We start from the raw sequence: 13,986 nt of genomic DNA on the forward strand, positions 1-13,986 counted from the left end.
TTCACACAGCTACTCTTTCTACTTGCAGAACTCACAACTTGCAATTCCATTTTTTTTTTTTAAACATAAAAAGCCTTTTCTGACGGGTATCACCCATGCAGAAAAGTGTATGGATCAGTGATGTCTATCTCCAGTCCTGTTCGGAGCTGGGACACACAGCAAAACACCGCCCTGCTTCTGGCGTGCCCTGGCTCCTGCAAGTCGTGGCACTAAATTAAGAAGGGTGTTCACCATGAACAATGTTTTAGCACGTACAACAGTAATGAGAATAATAAAATTAACCCCACTGTATTTTTTACTAGCAAGAAAATATTAATATTTATTCATCTACCACCCCTCCCTCTCCTTCCCCTTTCCTTTACTCCTGTGTCTCTAGATGGAGGGATGAATAGATAGATATCGCCATAGATACGATTATCCACATGGTATCAGTGGTATCTGTTAGAGATCTGTTTATACGTTTAACAGGCTTCTCCTTTGTAGCATGGGCATCATAATAGTAAGTGTTCAGGAAATGCTAACTGCTGTGGGCGTCACTATTATCCAAGAGCAGGGAGTGGTTTTGCAAGGTCGTCACAGCCTCGCTTTCTCTCCAGGTCTATGCTGTGGTGGTGATTGCGTCTGTGGTGGGATTCTGTCTGCTGGTGATGCTGCTTCTGCTCAAGTTGGCAAGGCATTCCAAGTTTGGCATGAAAGGTAAGCAGAGCCACACTTGTTTTGCTTCTTAAGTGGACTCATTTTTGGCTCATGACTAACGCTAATTATCACTAAAGGAGGAAGTGGCTGCATTTATGATGACTGGTGTTTAAGCTGGAAAAATAGCAACAAGGGTATAATACTACAAATCAAGACAGAACAAACTCCTGATTACTCAACACTGCCCACTTTCCTGCGAGCACAGTTGTCCCAGGAAGGATGGACTGGTGTCTCGGGTAGGAACTAACTCAGCGGTGTAGGCATGCTACGGTACTTGAATGCCCTGTGGTGGTCGGGTTTGCACGGGGGCAGGAGACTCTACGGTTATGGCACCTGCTACTTTCTGTTGTATATTGAGAGTCTAAGTCTTCCGCCACCCGATTTCTCTTGCTATTGCTTTTCCATATTTCCATTTTTTGGAAAATTAACACTGACAGAAGCAAAATAAGAAAGCCACCATGGTATCGTGAGTTTGTGCATGGATGGGTTCTTATTTAAGTGGAAAAATTCTCAGGGCTGAGAACCAGAGACTGTTGCCGTGAACACCTAATTGATGCTCTTAAGGCCAATGAATTGTGTTTAGGGGTGGGCATGAGGAGACATTTGAATAAATGCTTTTATATAAAAGTGAGAGGTTTCCTTGACTTTGAGGCACTTGCTGTGATATTTAAGCCTATGTATTGATGCAGTGAGATTATTGTATTTTGTTTGTTCTCTGGCAGTTCTATACTGTGAGGACCTAGGAGGGAAGCTGTAAAGAGGGCTTGGTGGAGGATGGCGTGGGTCAGCAACTGCGTCTGAGCAGTTTTCAGGGGCTGTTCATGTCATCATTGCCCTAGCCTTGAGAATCCCTAACCCCTGGTCATGAATGCGGGCTGCCACATCTTTCTCCTGTGACAGTGTGGGGCTGCCATGCCCACAAAACAGCCATTTCTTCCCGAGCCACCAGGCTGGACTAGCTGTCTGCTCCCCACATGCTGGGTACCCACCTCGAGCATTTATGTTTCTCACCTTCACCGGGTGCTTTATTTCCTTGGGGGCGTTTTGAGTGCCTGTCCCCAAGCACAGCTTGCCCTGGAGAGCAGCTGGCTCTCCAAGCCGAGTCTCCTTTCTGGAAGGATTTGACCGGAGGAGTTTCATCATGAGAAAGGGTGTGCCCAGCCCCTTCCGGGAGTTCATTGGCAGTGGTGGGAATCCTGGGAGTAGAATCTGGGAAATCTTCCTGCTGCTGTCCAGGAACTACACACTGAAGAGAAGTTCCTGTGAATGGCGACCTGTTTTCTCAGTAGTGTAGCAATGGGAGGGGAAAAGGGTAGATATTCGTTCCCAATAAGGTTGTGTTACCACCAAATGCCTGTCTTTTCTGAGCACAACCTAAGGGTATCCTTAATGAATTTAGAGGAAGAACTTGTTTGGCCTTGACCAGGGCAGTCAATGATGTCGTCCAGCCGTAACAGCTATAGGTACGTTTTTCCCCCCTCTAACTCCTAAACGTAAATAAAATGTGCTTGAGACACTGTTGTCTCAAAGACTCAGTTTCTCTTTGGAGCAGCTGGGGGTTTGTTTTATCTTTGCTTTCAGCGGTGTTTCAGTCTGTACTACGGCACGCACAAACTGACCCCCATCTGAGGTTATTGCTTAACAAATCAGATGCTGAGTTCATCATCTTTGGGGATCTAGAAATTAAGATGGGGTTCATGTATCAAGCCCAAACAAACCTGAACCTAAAGTGCTGGTTAAAAATTAATGTGCTAATGGACTTTCAATGCTATTAGAGTGAGGATTACACTCAAAACATATGTTGTAAAATGGGAAGACTGTGCAAACGCTCCTGAAATAATCAGACACTGTGCCAGGCAGGGGTCTGTAGGAGCAATAGAAGAGGCCGCACGGCCTTGCCAGCAGTGTGGAGTCAGAGAGACCAGTGGCTAGTATGCACATGAAATACAGGCTTGAACCCCAATATATTCCATGTCTTAGGGACAAATCAAGACAGAGGAGGGCTTCCAGTCCACCGCTAGGCGGTCAGGGCTTTGTGTTCATCCCGGCAGCATTCATTTTCCATGGCTATGGAAACTAAATACCTGAAGCTGGGGGCTGTATATTAAAATGAGGTCTGTTCAGCTCACAGTTTGAAAGTCGGAGAGCCCAAACAGTCCACTGCCACCTCTCCTGAGGTGAGGCCTCTCCCTTGTCATAGACAGAGGAAGGTTGAACAATGGAGAGATATCAAATCGCGTGTTTAGTAAAGAAGCCAAGGGCAGGGTGGACCAATCTTCCTCTTCTATCATCTCTTTCTCTCACATGAACTTACTCTGCAAAGTCAATATTAACTCCTTGCGAGAGCAGCATTCCAGTGACCTAGCCACCACGCACTAGGCCCTATCTCTTAAACATTCTATACCACCTCTCAACACCACCACGCTGGCTGCCGTTCTTCTAATACATGTACTTGGAGGTAACATGGCTTGTCTTGCATGCCAACTATGTCTGTTCGCAGCGCAACCTTTCAGGAGATGAACGAATGGTTTAACACTGCTGATTTGAAGAACCTGGGGTAATACAAGCCAAACCCCCCTGGTTGCCACACTGTAGCTGAATGCAGGGAAAAAACAATAATCCTTATGAGGACCCAAATATTATTTGTGACCTTGCTTCTGTGGGAGTTGAGATCTGCATCGCAAACCAGGGAGTTAAATGTATTGCAACACCAGAGAGCTGTGGTGTTGTCTTTGGAGATGGAGCCAAAGGAGTGAGCTTCATTGGCACTCTGCTCTGTCTACTTGGTGGAAGCAGATTGCTGATAACCCCTCTATATGCTGCAAATGTATTTTATTACTATTGGTTAATATAGAATCTTGTTTGGCCAATAGCAGAGCAGGATAGAGCCAGGTGGGAAATCCAAGCAGAGATAAGGGAGAAGAGCAGAGTCAGAGAGATGCCAGCAGCCACTGCTGGGGAAACAAGATGTGAGGTAACAAGTCATGAGCCTCATGGTAAAATATAGACTAATAGAATGGGTTGACTTAGTTGTAAGAGCTAGTTAATACTAAGCCTGAGCTAATAGGCCAAACAGTTTGTAATTAATACTAAGCCTCTGAGTTATTATTTTAAAAGGGCCTCAGGACCAGGTGGGATAGAAAAAGCTTCTGTTTGCACAGGTGGGTACTGACTCTCAGTTCTGTCTGCTAATCTCTGTTTACTTAGTGCCTAGTCCACTTGGTACTCAATAAATATTAATAGACTGAATGATTAGAGAGAGCTGTCAGCGTCATCCATTATAAGTTGTTAATTACTAAAGACTTAATAGTTGGACGATAACTCACATGTAAATGGCTGAAGAAAGAGTCTGTTTTTTTTCCCCTTAATTTCTGGAAGGGAAAAACCCCACTGTTTCTAATTTCCTCTGACTTGAGATAACTGGAGGTTGTTGACGAGAAGTCATCTGGACAGGTCCTGTCCCATGGCACTTGGCTTTTGCAGAACTCTGTTTTGAGCAGTGGTTTCTGAGTTTGGAAGGTGCACTTTGGTTTTCAACTTTGCTTAGGAAGCTCTTTATCTGCTGCCTTTGAACATGAGGCTTTGGTGCTTGTGGCCCCATTCAGACCTGAAGCTGGCGGAGGTGTCATCTGGTGGCTCAAATTGTGCTGTTAATCTATAATTTATCTTTCACTGTTGCTTGTTTACTCTAGTTTAAGCATCTTGTTGCTAATGTCTGATAGGCTGTTGGACTTGTGATAGTAACAATGTCAAGCAATAGAGTTTTTTCCTTTCCATTTTCTCTTGTTTATTTCTGTCTAGTTACTTATTTTATTGAATGTCTAGTTATTATTAGCATAAAGGAGTTCAAAAAAAAGGGTACTATTAGTGTTTGGCCATGTACACTCGGTTATTCTTATGCATATTTAATATGAGTACATAAAACACGTTGTGAGTCTACCTACATCAGTGACTGGATTGATATTCCTGTAAGTATAATTTGATTCTTTTTCTTCTAAGACTGCCGCCAGTTTATTTTGATTATTTTTTCAATGATATGGCTCTCAACGAATTTTCAGAGCGACTTGTTGCTAAGGAACAGCAACAGGACCGCAAATGTGCAGTAAACGCATGCGCGTATGCACTCGCACTCTGACCAAGTCTTCCTTGGCACTCACAGGGCTTCTTGCCCTCCCTGCTCCGGGATGTAGAAGTTCCCAAGACAGGAATGGAAGAATCCTGGCATATGGGTTGCCAGTTCTTTAGGGGGTGCTCCACTCTGGGAGCCCTGCCATAGGTGGGGCTGGCAGGCTTGGCACCCTGCACACGGGTGAGGAGCGGGCGTGGCTATCAGAGTGTTGCACTCCCTGATGGAAATGCACAGGTGGTGTTTCTTCCCCTGCATCAATGCATCCTTCGGGTGCAGATGGAAATATCTCAATGGTCCTAAGAGACTGTAGAAGAAAGAATGAGAAAAAGGTGTTTTTTTTTTCTCTCATGGCCTCAGTGGTCAAGAGATTGCCTCTGTATGCCCCTAGCCTGCATGGATTCATACCCAATCTCAGTTCACCCCCGATTTTCAGTTAAAACAGATACAAAATGACACCGTCTGGGAGGATAGGTCCACGTTTCTCTTCTCCACACTGAAGTCAGTGCTCTGAACTGACCTAGAGTGTCTTTCAGCCCGAAGAATTCCATGCATTTAAAAATGTTGGTAAACATTGCAGGGCTGGAGCTAACTCTGCTGGTGGTTTTTGCCTTTTCTAGGTGCTCAGAGCAGCCCAGGGGGTTGGAGGGCTGCCGCTCAACACAGATCTGGGTCAGCTTTCCTTTAGAAGAGAGAAACGTGACCAAAGCCAGAAACATGATCGTGGAAAAATGTGAGAAGGCAAACTTTTTCCACATGCGTCTTTCACTTTTGAAAAAAATTGCAGTGTAGATAAATTAGAACGCTAACAAAAGTTTGTTTTCCAAACTTTCATGTGGCTCAGGAAGATGTAAGTCAAAAACAGAAGCCCCCTCCCCCTCTTCCCACAAAGCCAGTTCCACTCCTAGGTTCCCCACCCCCTTTCTCACACTGCTGGTTCCACTCCCAGAGAGAACTGTCTTTATCTTGCAGGATGCATACATTATGTAAATGATCAAATACACAGCTTCACTTTTATGTAGATAATCAGAACGGGGCTTCTTTTTTTATTCCACAGGGAAGTCATAGCACCAGCCTTGTTCTGCATATTTCCCGAGGTCACAATTTGCCTGGCAGCCCTTTCTACCAGCACCCAGGCAGCTACTGTATATCATTTAGTAGTACTTCCCTGCACCCCACATTAGGCCTCCTGAAACCCGCTGTCTCCTGCGCATGGGTTAGTAGCTGTTTTAGTCAGTGTTTTAGTTAGTATTCTGCTGCCGTGAAGAGACGCGATGACCAAGAAAACAGTGACAGAGCAGAGGGTTTATTTGGGGTTTCAGAGGCTTAGTTCAGTGTCCTCTTGGCAGGAGTATGGCAGCAGGTAGACATGGTCCTGGAGAAGAAACTGAGAGCTACATCCTGAGCAGGCAGAGAAAGAGACTGGCCAAACCTCTTAACCCTTCTCAAAGAGCCCCATACCCCAATGACAAAGCATTCAATACAGGAGCCTATGGGGGCCATTCTCATTCAAATCGCTAAGATAGCTTCCTATCACTCTAAAGAAAGAGCCAAGACAATCAAAAAGATGAGGTTCTTTCTGGTTCACAGCATTGGAGGTTTAGACTAAGGTCAGTTGGTCCCGTTGCTTTTGGCCTGTGGTGGTTCATCACAGTGGGAACATAGAAGGGCACAATTATGCACCTTCTTCTGGCCAGAAAGGATGAAGAAAAGGAGGAGAGAGGAAGGTGTTGGGATCCAGGTGTCCCCTTTGAGGGCAGACCCTGAATAACCTCATTTCTTTTACAGGCTCCACTCTTCGAGGTTCTCACCACCTGATTGCACAAGATAAAATAAATCCTTACACACAAGTCCCTGGGGCACAGTCCAGATCCAGGCTGCGGCAGGCAACGCTCAGACCCACCTCACAGAGCTGTTGTGCACACACTGAGTGTAGTTTGTGAAGCACAGGCATTCCTAGCTTTGAATAATTGCTATATATTCTTATTATTGTGAATGAATTGTGATTTATTTGATACATCTTGACATTTAAGTTTTAATCAAAATTTCAGAAAATTATTTTATGGATAGACATAGAGATAGTTGGAAATGGATGACTGGGAGGAAAAAGTCTGTGCTTCAAATGTGAGCAGATGCCCATACAAGCCCTTTTATTTTTCAGGTCATCCAGCAACAGCACAAGGGTGCACTTTTATTATTCCCAGCTGTAGAGAATATTACCAGTCTTCTATATATTTATTAATTTAGATTTAGCTGATGTTTTGATTAATAATGATGCTAAGAATCTTTATCACATGAAAAATGTGATTTTTTATTAGTGTATATGTACGCAGTACTTTTAAGTATCAATTTTTTTATTTTTTTTGAGACAGGGTTTCTCTGTGTAACAGTTCTGGCTGTTCCAGAACTCTCTTTGTAAACCAGGCTGGTCTGGAACTCACTGATCTCTGCCTCCCAAGTGCTGGGATTAAAGACCTATGCCAACACTGCCCAGTGGTGTATTTTGTATCAGTTTTTATTGGTTAAGCATATTATTCCTGCATTTTCTAATCTTTTGTTTTTAAACAATTGTTTTTAAAGTTATGTTAGTTCGTTAGATATAGGTTCTCACTTTGTAGCCCAGGCTGGCCTCTAACTTGAAGTAAACCCTGCCTTGGTTTCCTAAGTGCTGGGATTACAGGTGTGAGCCACCCCCCATCAGTGTATTATAACTTTTCAGTAATATTTTTGGTAAACAAAAATGTTTGCTTTTTGATAGAGACAAATGTGTGATCTTTCCTGTCTAAGCCACACATCTTTGGAAGGCCTTCTGCTGCAGGCCATAAGCAGATTTTATACCTTGACTTCATCTACTCCGTATGCTCTTTAGCTGAGCTCCTCGGGCTTCTTTGCAATTCCCTTTTTCTCTTTTAATATTGTGTGAAATACTTGTCTTATTCAGAGATGCAGAGAATAAAGACACTTGAGAAAATTTTAGTGTGACATTTTCAGAATATTATTTTAACTTCATAGAATCAGAAAGCCACTGACAAAACAAAAAGACGTTTTGAAGAGCTCTGGGGTTAACTCGCAGTGGGGATGAGCATGGTGCTGTGCATTCCTCCTGTGTGAGAGGAACTGAGAGCCTCCCAGAGGGGTCAGGAAGACTTCTGGCTCTCTTCCCCACAGCCTCAAACTGAACTCAGGAATCTTATAATGGAGGAAACAATATGCCAATACTCACCAGTTCTTGATAATTTCAGAAAAAAATGTCAGTTGAAAGAGTTGACCAGCAGTAAAAATTTATTTCAGAAGAAATGATTGCCCTGTTTCCTGTTATTTGGAGGTGTGAGCCCACCCCAGGCTCACTAGCTATCTTAGTTTACAAGTCTCTTCCTACTGAAAAAAAGCTTACTTATTTTTATTTTTGTCTATGAGCAGTTGCCTGCATGCATCTATCTCTCCCACATGGGAGCAGAGCCTGTGGAGACCAGAAGAGAGCCTTGGATACTTAGTATCCCCTGGTACTGAGTCTTAGATGGTTGTGAAATACTCTATAGGTGCTGGGAACTGAACCTGGGTCCTCCAGGAGAGTGGTCAGTGCTCTTATCCACTGGGTCTTCTGTCCAGCTGTCTCTCTTACTTTCATGTCAATGTCACGTTCATCTACGTGACAGCAAAGGATGCTTAATCTGTGCATCACATGGTGAAGACATAGATACGGGGCTTGAAGGGACTGGTTTAGCTGTTCACACAGAAAGCAGAGCGATCCGATCAGTCATTCTCCCACTACCCATGTAAGAGAAACTACCTCTTTATTTGAACTTTAAATTTTAATTTGATTATAAATGCTTATAGGATGCCATATGACATTCAAATGCATGAATACAAATGTTCATAGCTTCTTAGAGGTGAGGGGCCTCTGAACCCTTCTCTCTTCGTGCTAGAATGTTGACCAATGGACCTGCCAGGATGTCTTGATCAGTTGACAGTGGAGGGCTTGTGTTCTGGCGGCTGTCCCCTGGGGACAACACAAACTGGAGCTGATGAGTTATTAAACTTATGAAGGAAAGGGAAAGTTGAGAGGGAGAGCTATGGAGAGGTGATGGGGAGGAGTTGGGTGTCAGTATGTTTAAAATATATTTTATGAAGTTCTCAAAGGATTAGAAATAATAATAAAATCCCATGAGCACAATGTATTGTGATGAGATCCACGTAACCAGCACATTGATTACCTTGGGCGCTTACTTCTCGCTGCCAGAAATCGCTAAGTCCACTGTGCTCTGTATTTTGCAGTCTGATTGTCGTCAACTAGTCAGCCTATGGCACTAGGAGACATTAGGAGCCATTCCTCCTAAGCAGCTGTGTGCTGTGCTCTCTCCTGCCCTCTCTCCACCCCCCTTTCTCTCTTCCCCTGGCCTCTGCTACCCACACTTCTCAATTAAGAGTTGATTTCTTAGCAATAGAGAGCATGTGGCGTTCATCTAACAGGGCTGCCTTCTTTTACTCAATATAACTTCCTTCAGACTCATCTATGTTACCAGAAAAAAACAAAACAAAACAACACAAAAAAAAACCTCAGCTCTAACTTCCATTGCCCACCTTGCCTGAGCTATTCCATGAACCTGTCTGGACTCCAGGGAAAAGCTCCGTGTACCCATAACATAGAAAGTTCATATGATATTATTTTGAAACACTCTATAGTACTGCTTTCATTTAAGGATGGACGATTTGTTTAGGAGAAATTAGAAGTACTTGAAAGTCAAGGACAATCCTCACTGGCTTTTCCTCCGCTCACTCCCACCTCTTCACATAGGACCAGCCACACTTGGAAGGGGACTCTGAAAATCCAGAAGTCCGCTGGCTTTCTTCCTGTTCCCCTTTTATCACCGTTATCTTTTATTGTTTATCTCACTGTTCGACTTCTGTGCTTCCCTAACTCCCTGCCCCGCCCCCATCCCTGTGCGTAATTTTGGTGGGCAGGGATTTGTGAAGAAGAACGATAGTAACTTTGCTTAAATTCTAACGTAGGCTCCAATTTTATCTTGGGCAAGAAGGCTGAACGACTGTGGTGGGTCAGGCACCACTCTCCCGTGGTGCCTGGGACGCCAGCCTGGCTAAATGCTGTGCCTCCTTTGAGTTTGTAGGTGCTTACCTCCTATGTCACGAGCTCCAGGGAACAGGAGCCGTATATTGGAGGCACCGATTGGATAACCTTGTCCCTCTTGTAGCTATTGTTTCAGTCCGTGTTCTTGTCTCTAAATTCTCTTTCCACTTTGATAAAATAAAAGGGAGAACCTGCCATGTGGGTGATCATAGAGAGAAATTCAGTTCTGAGTTTTAGGGCTGAGTTCTTTAAGAGAATTCCTAAGAGGCAATTATGTTTTACATTGTATGTTCTGGTGGAAAAGAATGGCAATTACAACCTGAGTTGATACTGAGTCCGAGGTGCAGGAACATTCTCTATGTATGTACCATGCATAAGACTATGTTCAGGCGTATTGGTGAGGTTTATACACAAGACGGTAACCCCAGTGGGTCTCTATACAGTATTTGCTGGATATGTCACTTATTTTGAGCCCTTCAATTTTAAAATATGTTATATAGGAATCATTTCAATTCCTAATTTTATTGCCCTTTAAAGAGCTCATTTGTTTGAATTGTTCTGGGTTTTACAAGGAACCTGCTGTGTTATCTGGCTTGGTGCGTCAGTTTTATCCACTTCCGGAAGGAGTACTAACTTCAGGGCAGTGAGCTAGTGGAAGCCCTGGTATCCATTGTCTTCGATCTAGAAACACAAGCTCATGGAAGCTAATGAGATTCCCTTGGTGTGAAGGGGAGTCACAACTGCTAGGATGAATTCTTTTACATAAAAAAGACTTTAAATTCGATGTATCTACAGCCTGCTCAAGAGGAAAAGAGATATTCTAGAGAAATTCAATTCCTTATGTACCAGATTGTCACCCATACGACAACCAGAGGCTGAGATGCTGCATCTCTTGTGAGAGAAGCCAAGACTTGGGCAGGAGCAAGGCAGAAGAAAACCTCTGCTCTGGCCAAGGCGAGGCCACAGAAGAGACGGTGCTGGCGAGAAGGGGAGGGAAGGAGGAGGGAAGGGAGGAGAATTTAAACTCTTCAAGTCTTTGGTCAGCTATTAATATCCCGACCAGAAGAGTCACCTGGGTACTGTGGGGTCAGGGTGGATGCAGAAGGAAGAAAGGAGAGTGGAGCGATCACCTGGTGAGACTTGACAACTCTTGCAATCCTGGTGAAACCTAAGTAGAGTCAACCCCCCAGGTGAGCTTGGCCTATCCTGGCTTCTCTGTCTAAAAAAAAAAAAAAAGAATCATCTCAGGGACCCCTCTTGTATGAGTTAATGCTATCATATTATAAAATCATTTACTGTAATCACACACTCCCTCAAAAAGTCTGGCGGGCCCTTCTGCGGTTATTATTTTAGTGTGTGCCATGTTTTGTTTAGTTTTGTTTTTTCCACTCCATGGTGGAAGCCACAATTTCTTCTTTATTCTCACATGAAATAATACTCACAGATATTGCTTCCAACCTGAGGTCATCATGGGGAACAGAGTGAGTTCAAATTATCCACACAAGCCAGTTTTTAAAGGCTAGCTCTACCTTAACCCTCCCTTCCTGGAACCCCATGGAGTTTGGGGACCAGCTCAATAGCTGGGCTGGTTCCTTACCCTCAGCCTGGTTTTGTGGTGTTGTCTGAAGTAAGTCCTTGGCACTTTAGAATTGTTACAGAGCTGAGAATAGGTTTCATATGGCATGCATGTAGCCTTTTCCCCTTGAGTGTGAGTAAGGAGATTTTTAGAAATAGATTTGGCAGAATAGTAGTGGTAGATTCTTCTCTAAGGCCTATGATCAATCTAACCACATGTTCCTGGTCCTAATAATGGTCCCAGATCTGAGTTTCATCTTGGGGAGGGGCTTAAGTCAACCGGAAACTGGGTGGTTATTTCTATAATGTCCATGCAGCTTCTACACCAGTGGGCATGTCTTTTCAGAGCAGTCATTATTGAAGGTCATGGGTTGCCAGCACTGGGTAAGACCAATTGTAAGGAGGCCACTTGTTTGTTCCCAGCTTCCCAGACTTGAAATAACCACACAGAAACCGTATTAACTAAATCACTGCTTAGTCAATCACTAAAGTGTATTACTAGCTAGCTCTTATATCTAGAATTAACCCATCTCCAATATTTTATATTTTACCATGAGGCTCATGGCCTACTGGCAAAGTTCCAGCTGGCAGCTTGTGTCTTTCCCCACTGGCGGCTCCATGGCATCTCTCCCAGTGCCTCTGCCTTCTTTCTCCCAGCATTCAGTTTAGTTTTCCCTACCTACCTCTATTCTGCTAAGTCACTGGCCAAAACAGATTTATTCATTAACCAATAAAAGCAACACATAGACAGAAGGACTTCCCACACCAACCAATGAGGACTTTTCTCCTTTGGTAGCATGCACAGCACTTTCCGGCACTATGACAGCCAGCAAGTAGGGATGAAGGTTTCAGATCAGTACCAACTTGATTAGTTGTCTTATGACTCAAAAATACATCTTCAACAATAGGGTCTTAGCACCAAGTGCTAGAGGGAAACCAGTAACATTGTCAAGAAACAATGTTTGGGGTCTATGGGACATATTGGCCAGCAATTCCAAAAAGAAAATGTATTCCTGGCAGTGGGCTTCATATTTATTATTCTATGGTGTCTAGCAGGGACGCTGTTGCCTCATTATAGGGAATCTCCATTTAAACATTTTTTCTTTGTGTGTATTTTATGAGGCTTCTACAGAAGTAGGTAGGTTTCCTTACATCTCTTCAAAAGGACTTGCTGGTCATCCCTCTGTATGCTCCCTCCTCTAGCTCTTACCCTGCGGTCCCATCTCCCACCCTATTCAACCCCTTCGGTTCTGCTCTGCCCATTTACCCCCGTGTTCTATTTCCCCCTCCCTCAAATTGCTCCCTTCCATGGACCCTCACTATTTTCCTGACCTCTGTGGGCATCCCAGATGAAACATATCCAAAGACCCAAAGTTACCATCTACAAATGACAGCAAACAGGCCATGTTTGCCTTTCTGGGTCTGGGTTAACCCACTCAGAATGATTGTCTCCAGATCTATCCATTTATCTTTGAATTTCATAATTTTATTCTTTTAACATCTGAGTAAAGGCTCTGTTGTATAAATGTACTGCATTTTCATTATTCATTCATTAAACTGTTGGAACATCTAGGCTGTTTCTGTTCCCTTCCTATTGTGAACAGAGCAGCAATGAACATGGATGAGCTGGTACCTCTCGGCAGAAAATAGCGCCCTTAGAGTAGATATGCCTGAGAGAGCTCGGCAGGGTCATGAGGTAGACATTTGTCTATAGTTTTTCACACTTAGGTGTAGACCGCCTTGGTGGGTCAGTTAGTCTAGGGATTGTAACCCGCCTGGCTGATCAGTTATTCCAGGGTCCCGGAGAGGCGCTACCTGAAAGACATGGGCAGGAGAGAGGAAGGAGGTCAAGCAGGGTTTGTCAAGGCCTCCGTTTATTAGCGTCATGGTTGTGACTTATATAGCCCCTGGATGAGGAATTTGGGTTGGGATGGGGGCAGAGGCAGGAAGGGATCTTGCCGCTATGGTCCAAGCCGGTCACGAGGTCGTCGGCCAGGAGGTTACGATCGGTCAGGAAGTAACAAGTTGACATACCTAGTTCTCTAGATAGTTGGAATGTGAGGCAGGTTCCACTAACAGGTAGCTCTCTGTTAACAGATAATTGGGTGTGGGGTAGGCTCTGCCAATAAAACAGTTCTAAATACCGTTAGGGTGTGAGGCTCTCTGCAAACTCCCCAGGGCAATGGTCCCTGGAATAATTTTGGGGGGAAATGGCTCCTGACACTGAGGCAACTTTTATGACACTTTTCTCTTGGTGAAGGGTAAAAGAACCAGGCACTTGAGTAAGTCAAGCATTGTGAAGGCATATGGGAAGAGCTCACACTTGGGCACTGTGGATGTATTACTATATTAAGGAGATCTTTAATAATAAATGATAAATAGGGAGCAGTTAGGGAAGAAGAGTTCATGATGCAAGACTATGGATAAAATTATGTCCCAGTGTCAGCTTCAGCTTTGTGTCAGGAATATGGTCCAGATTCCTCCCACTCCCCATCCAGTGCTT

The 13,986-nt window shown here is 44.0% G+C and overlaps 1 protein-coding gene across 6 annotated transcripts in view; it reads left to right on the top strand.

Moving 5' to 3' along the window:
- The window catches only part of Ntrk2 (neurotrophic receptor tyrosine kinase 2), a 320,663-nt gene that overhangs the window by 73,342 nt on the left and 233,335 nt on the right, over positions 1–13,986 (top strand). For all 6 annotated transcript variants that reach the window (XM_057787616.1, XM_057787617.1, XM_057787615.1 and 3 more), the window contains exon 12: positions 597–696. In XM_057787616.1, the coding sequence (XP_057643599.1) occupies positions 597–696 (100 nt within the window). The remainder of the gene's footprint in view (positions 1–596; positions 697–13,986) is intronic.

Source organism: Chionomys nivalis, chromosome 13 (assembly GCF_950005125.1).
Source record: "Chionomys nivalis chromosome 13, mChiNiv1.1, whole genome shotgun sequence".
Classification (NCBI taxonomy): Eukaryota; Metazoa; Chordata; class Mammalia; order Rodentia; family Cricetidae; genus Chionomys; species Chionomys nivalis.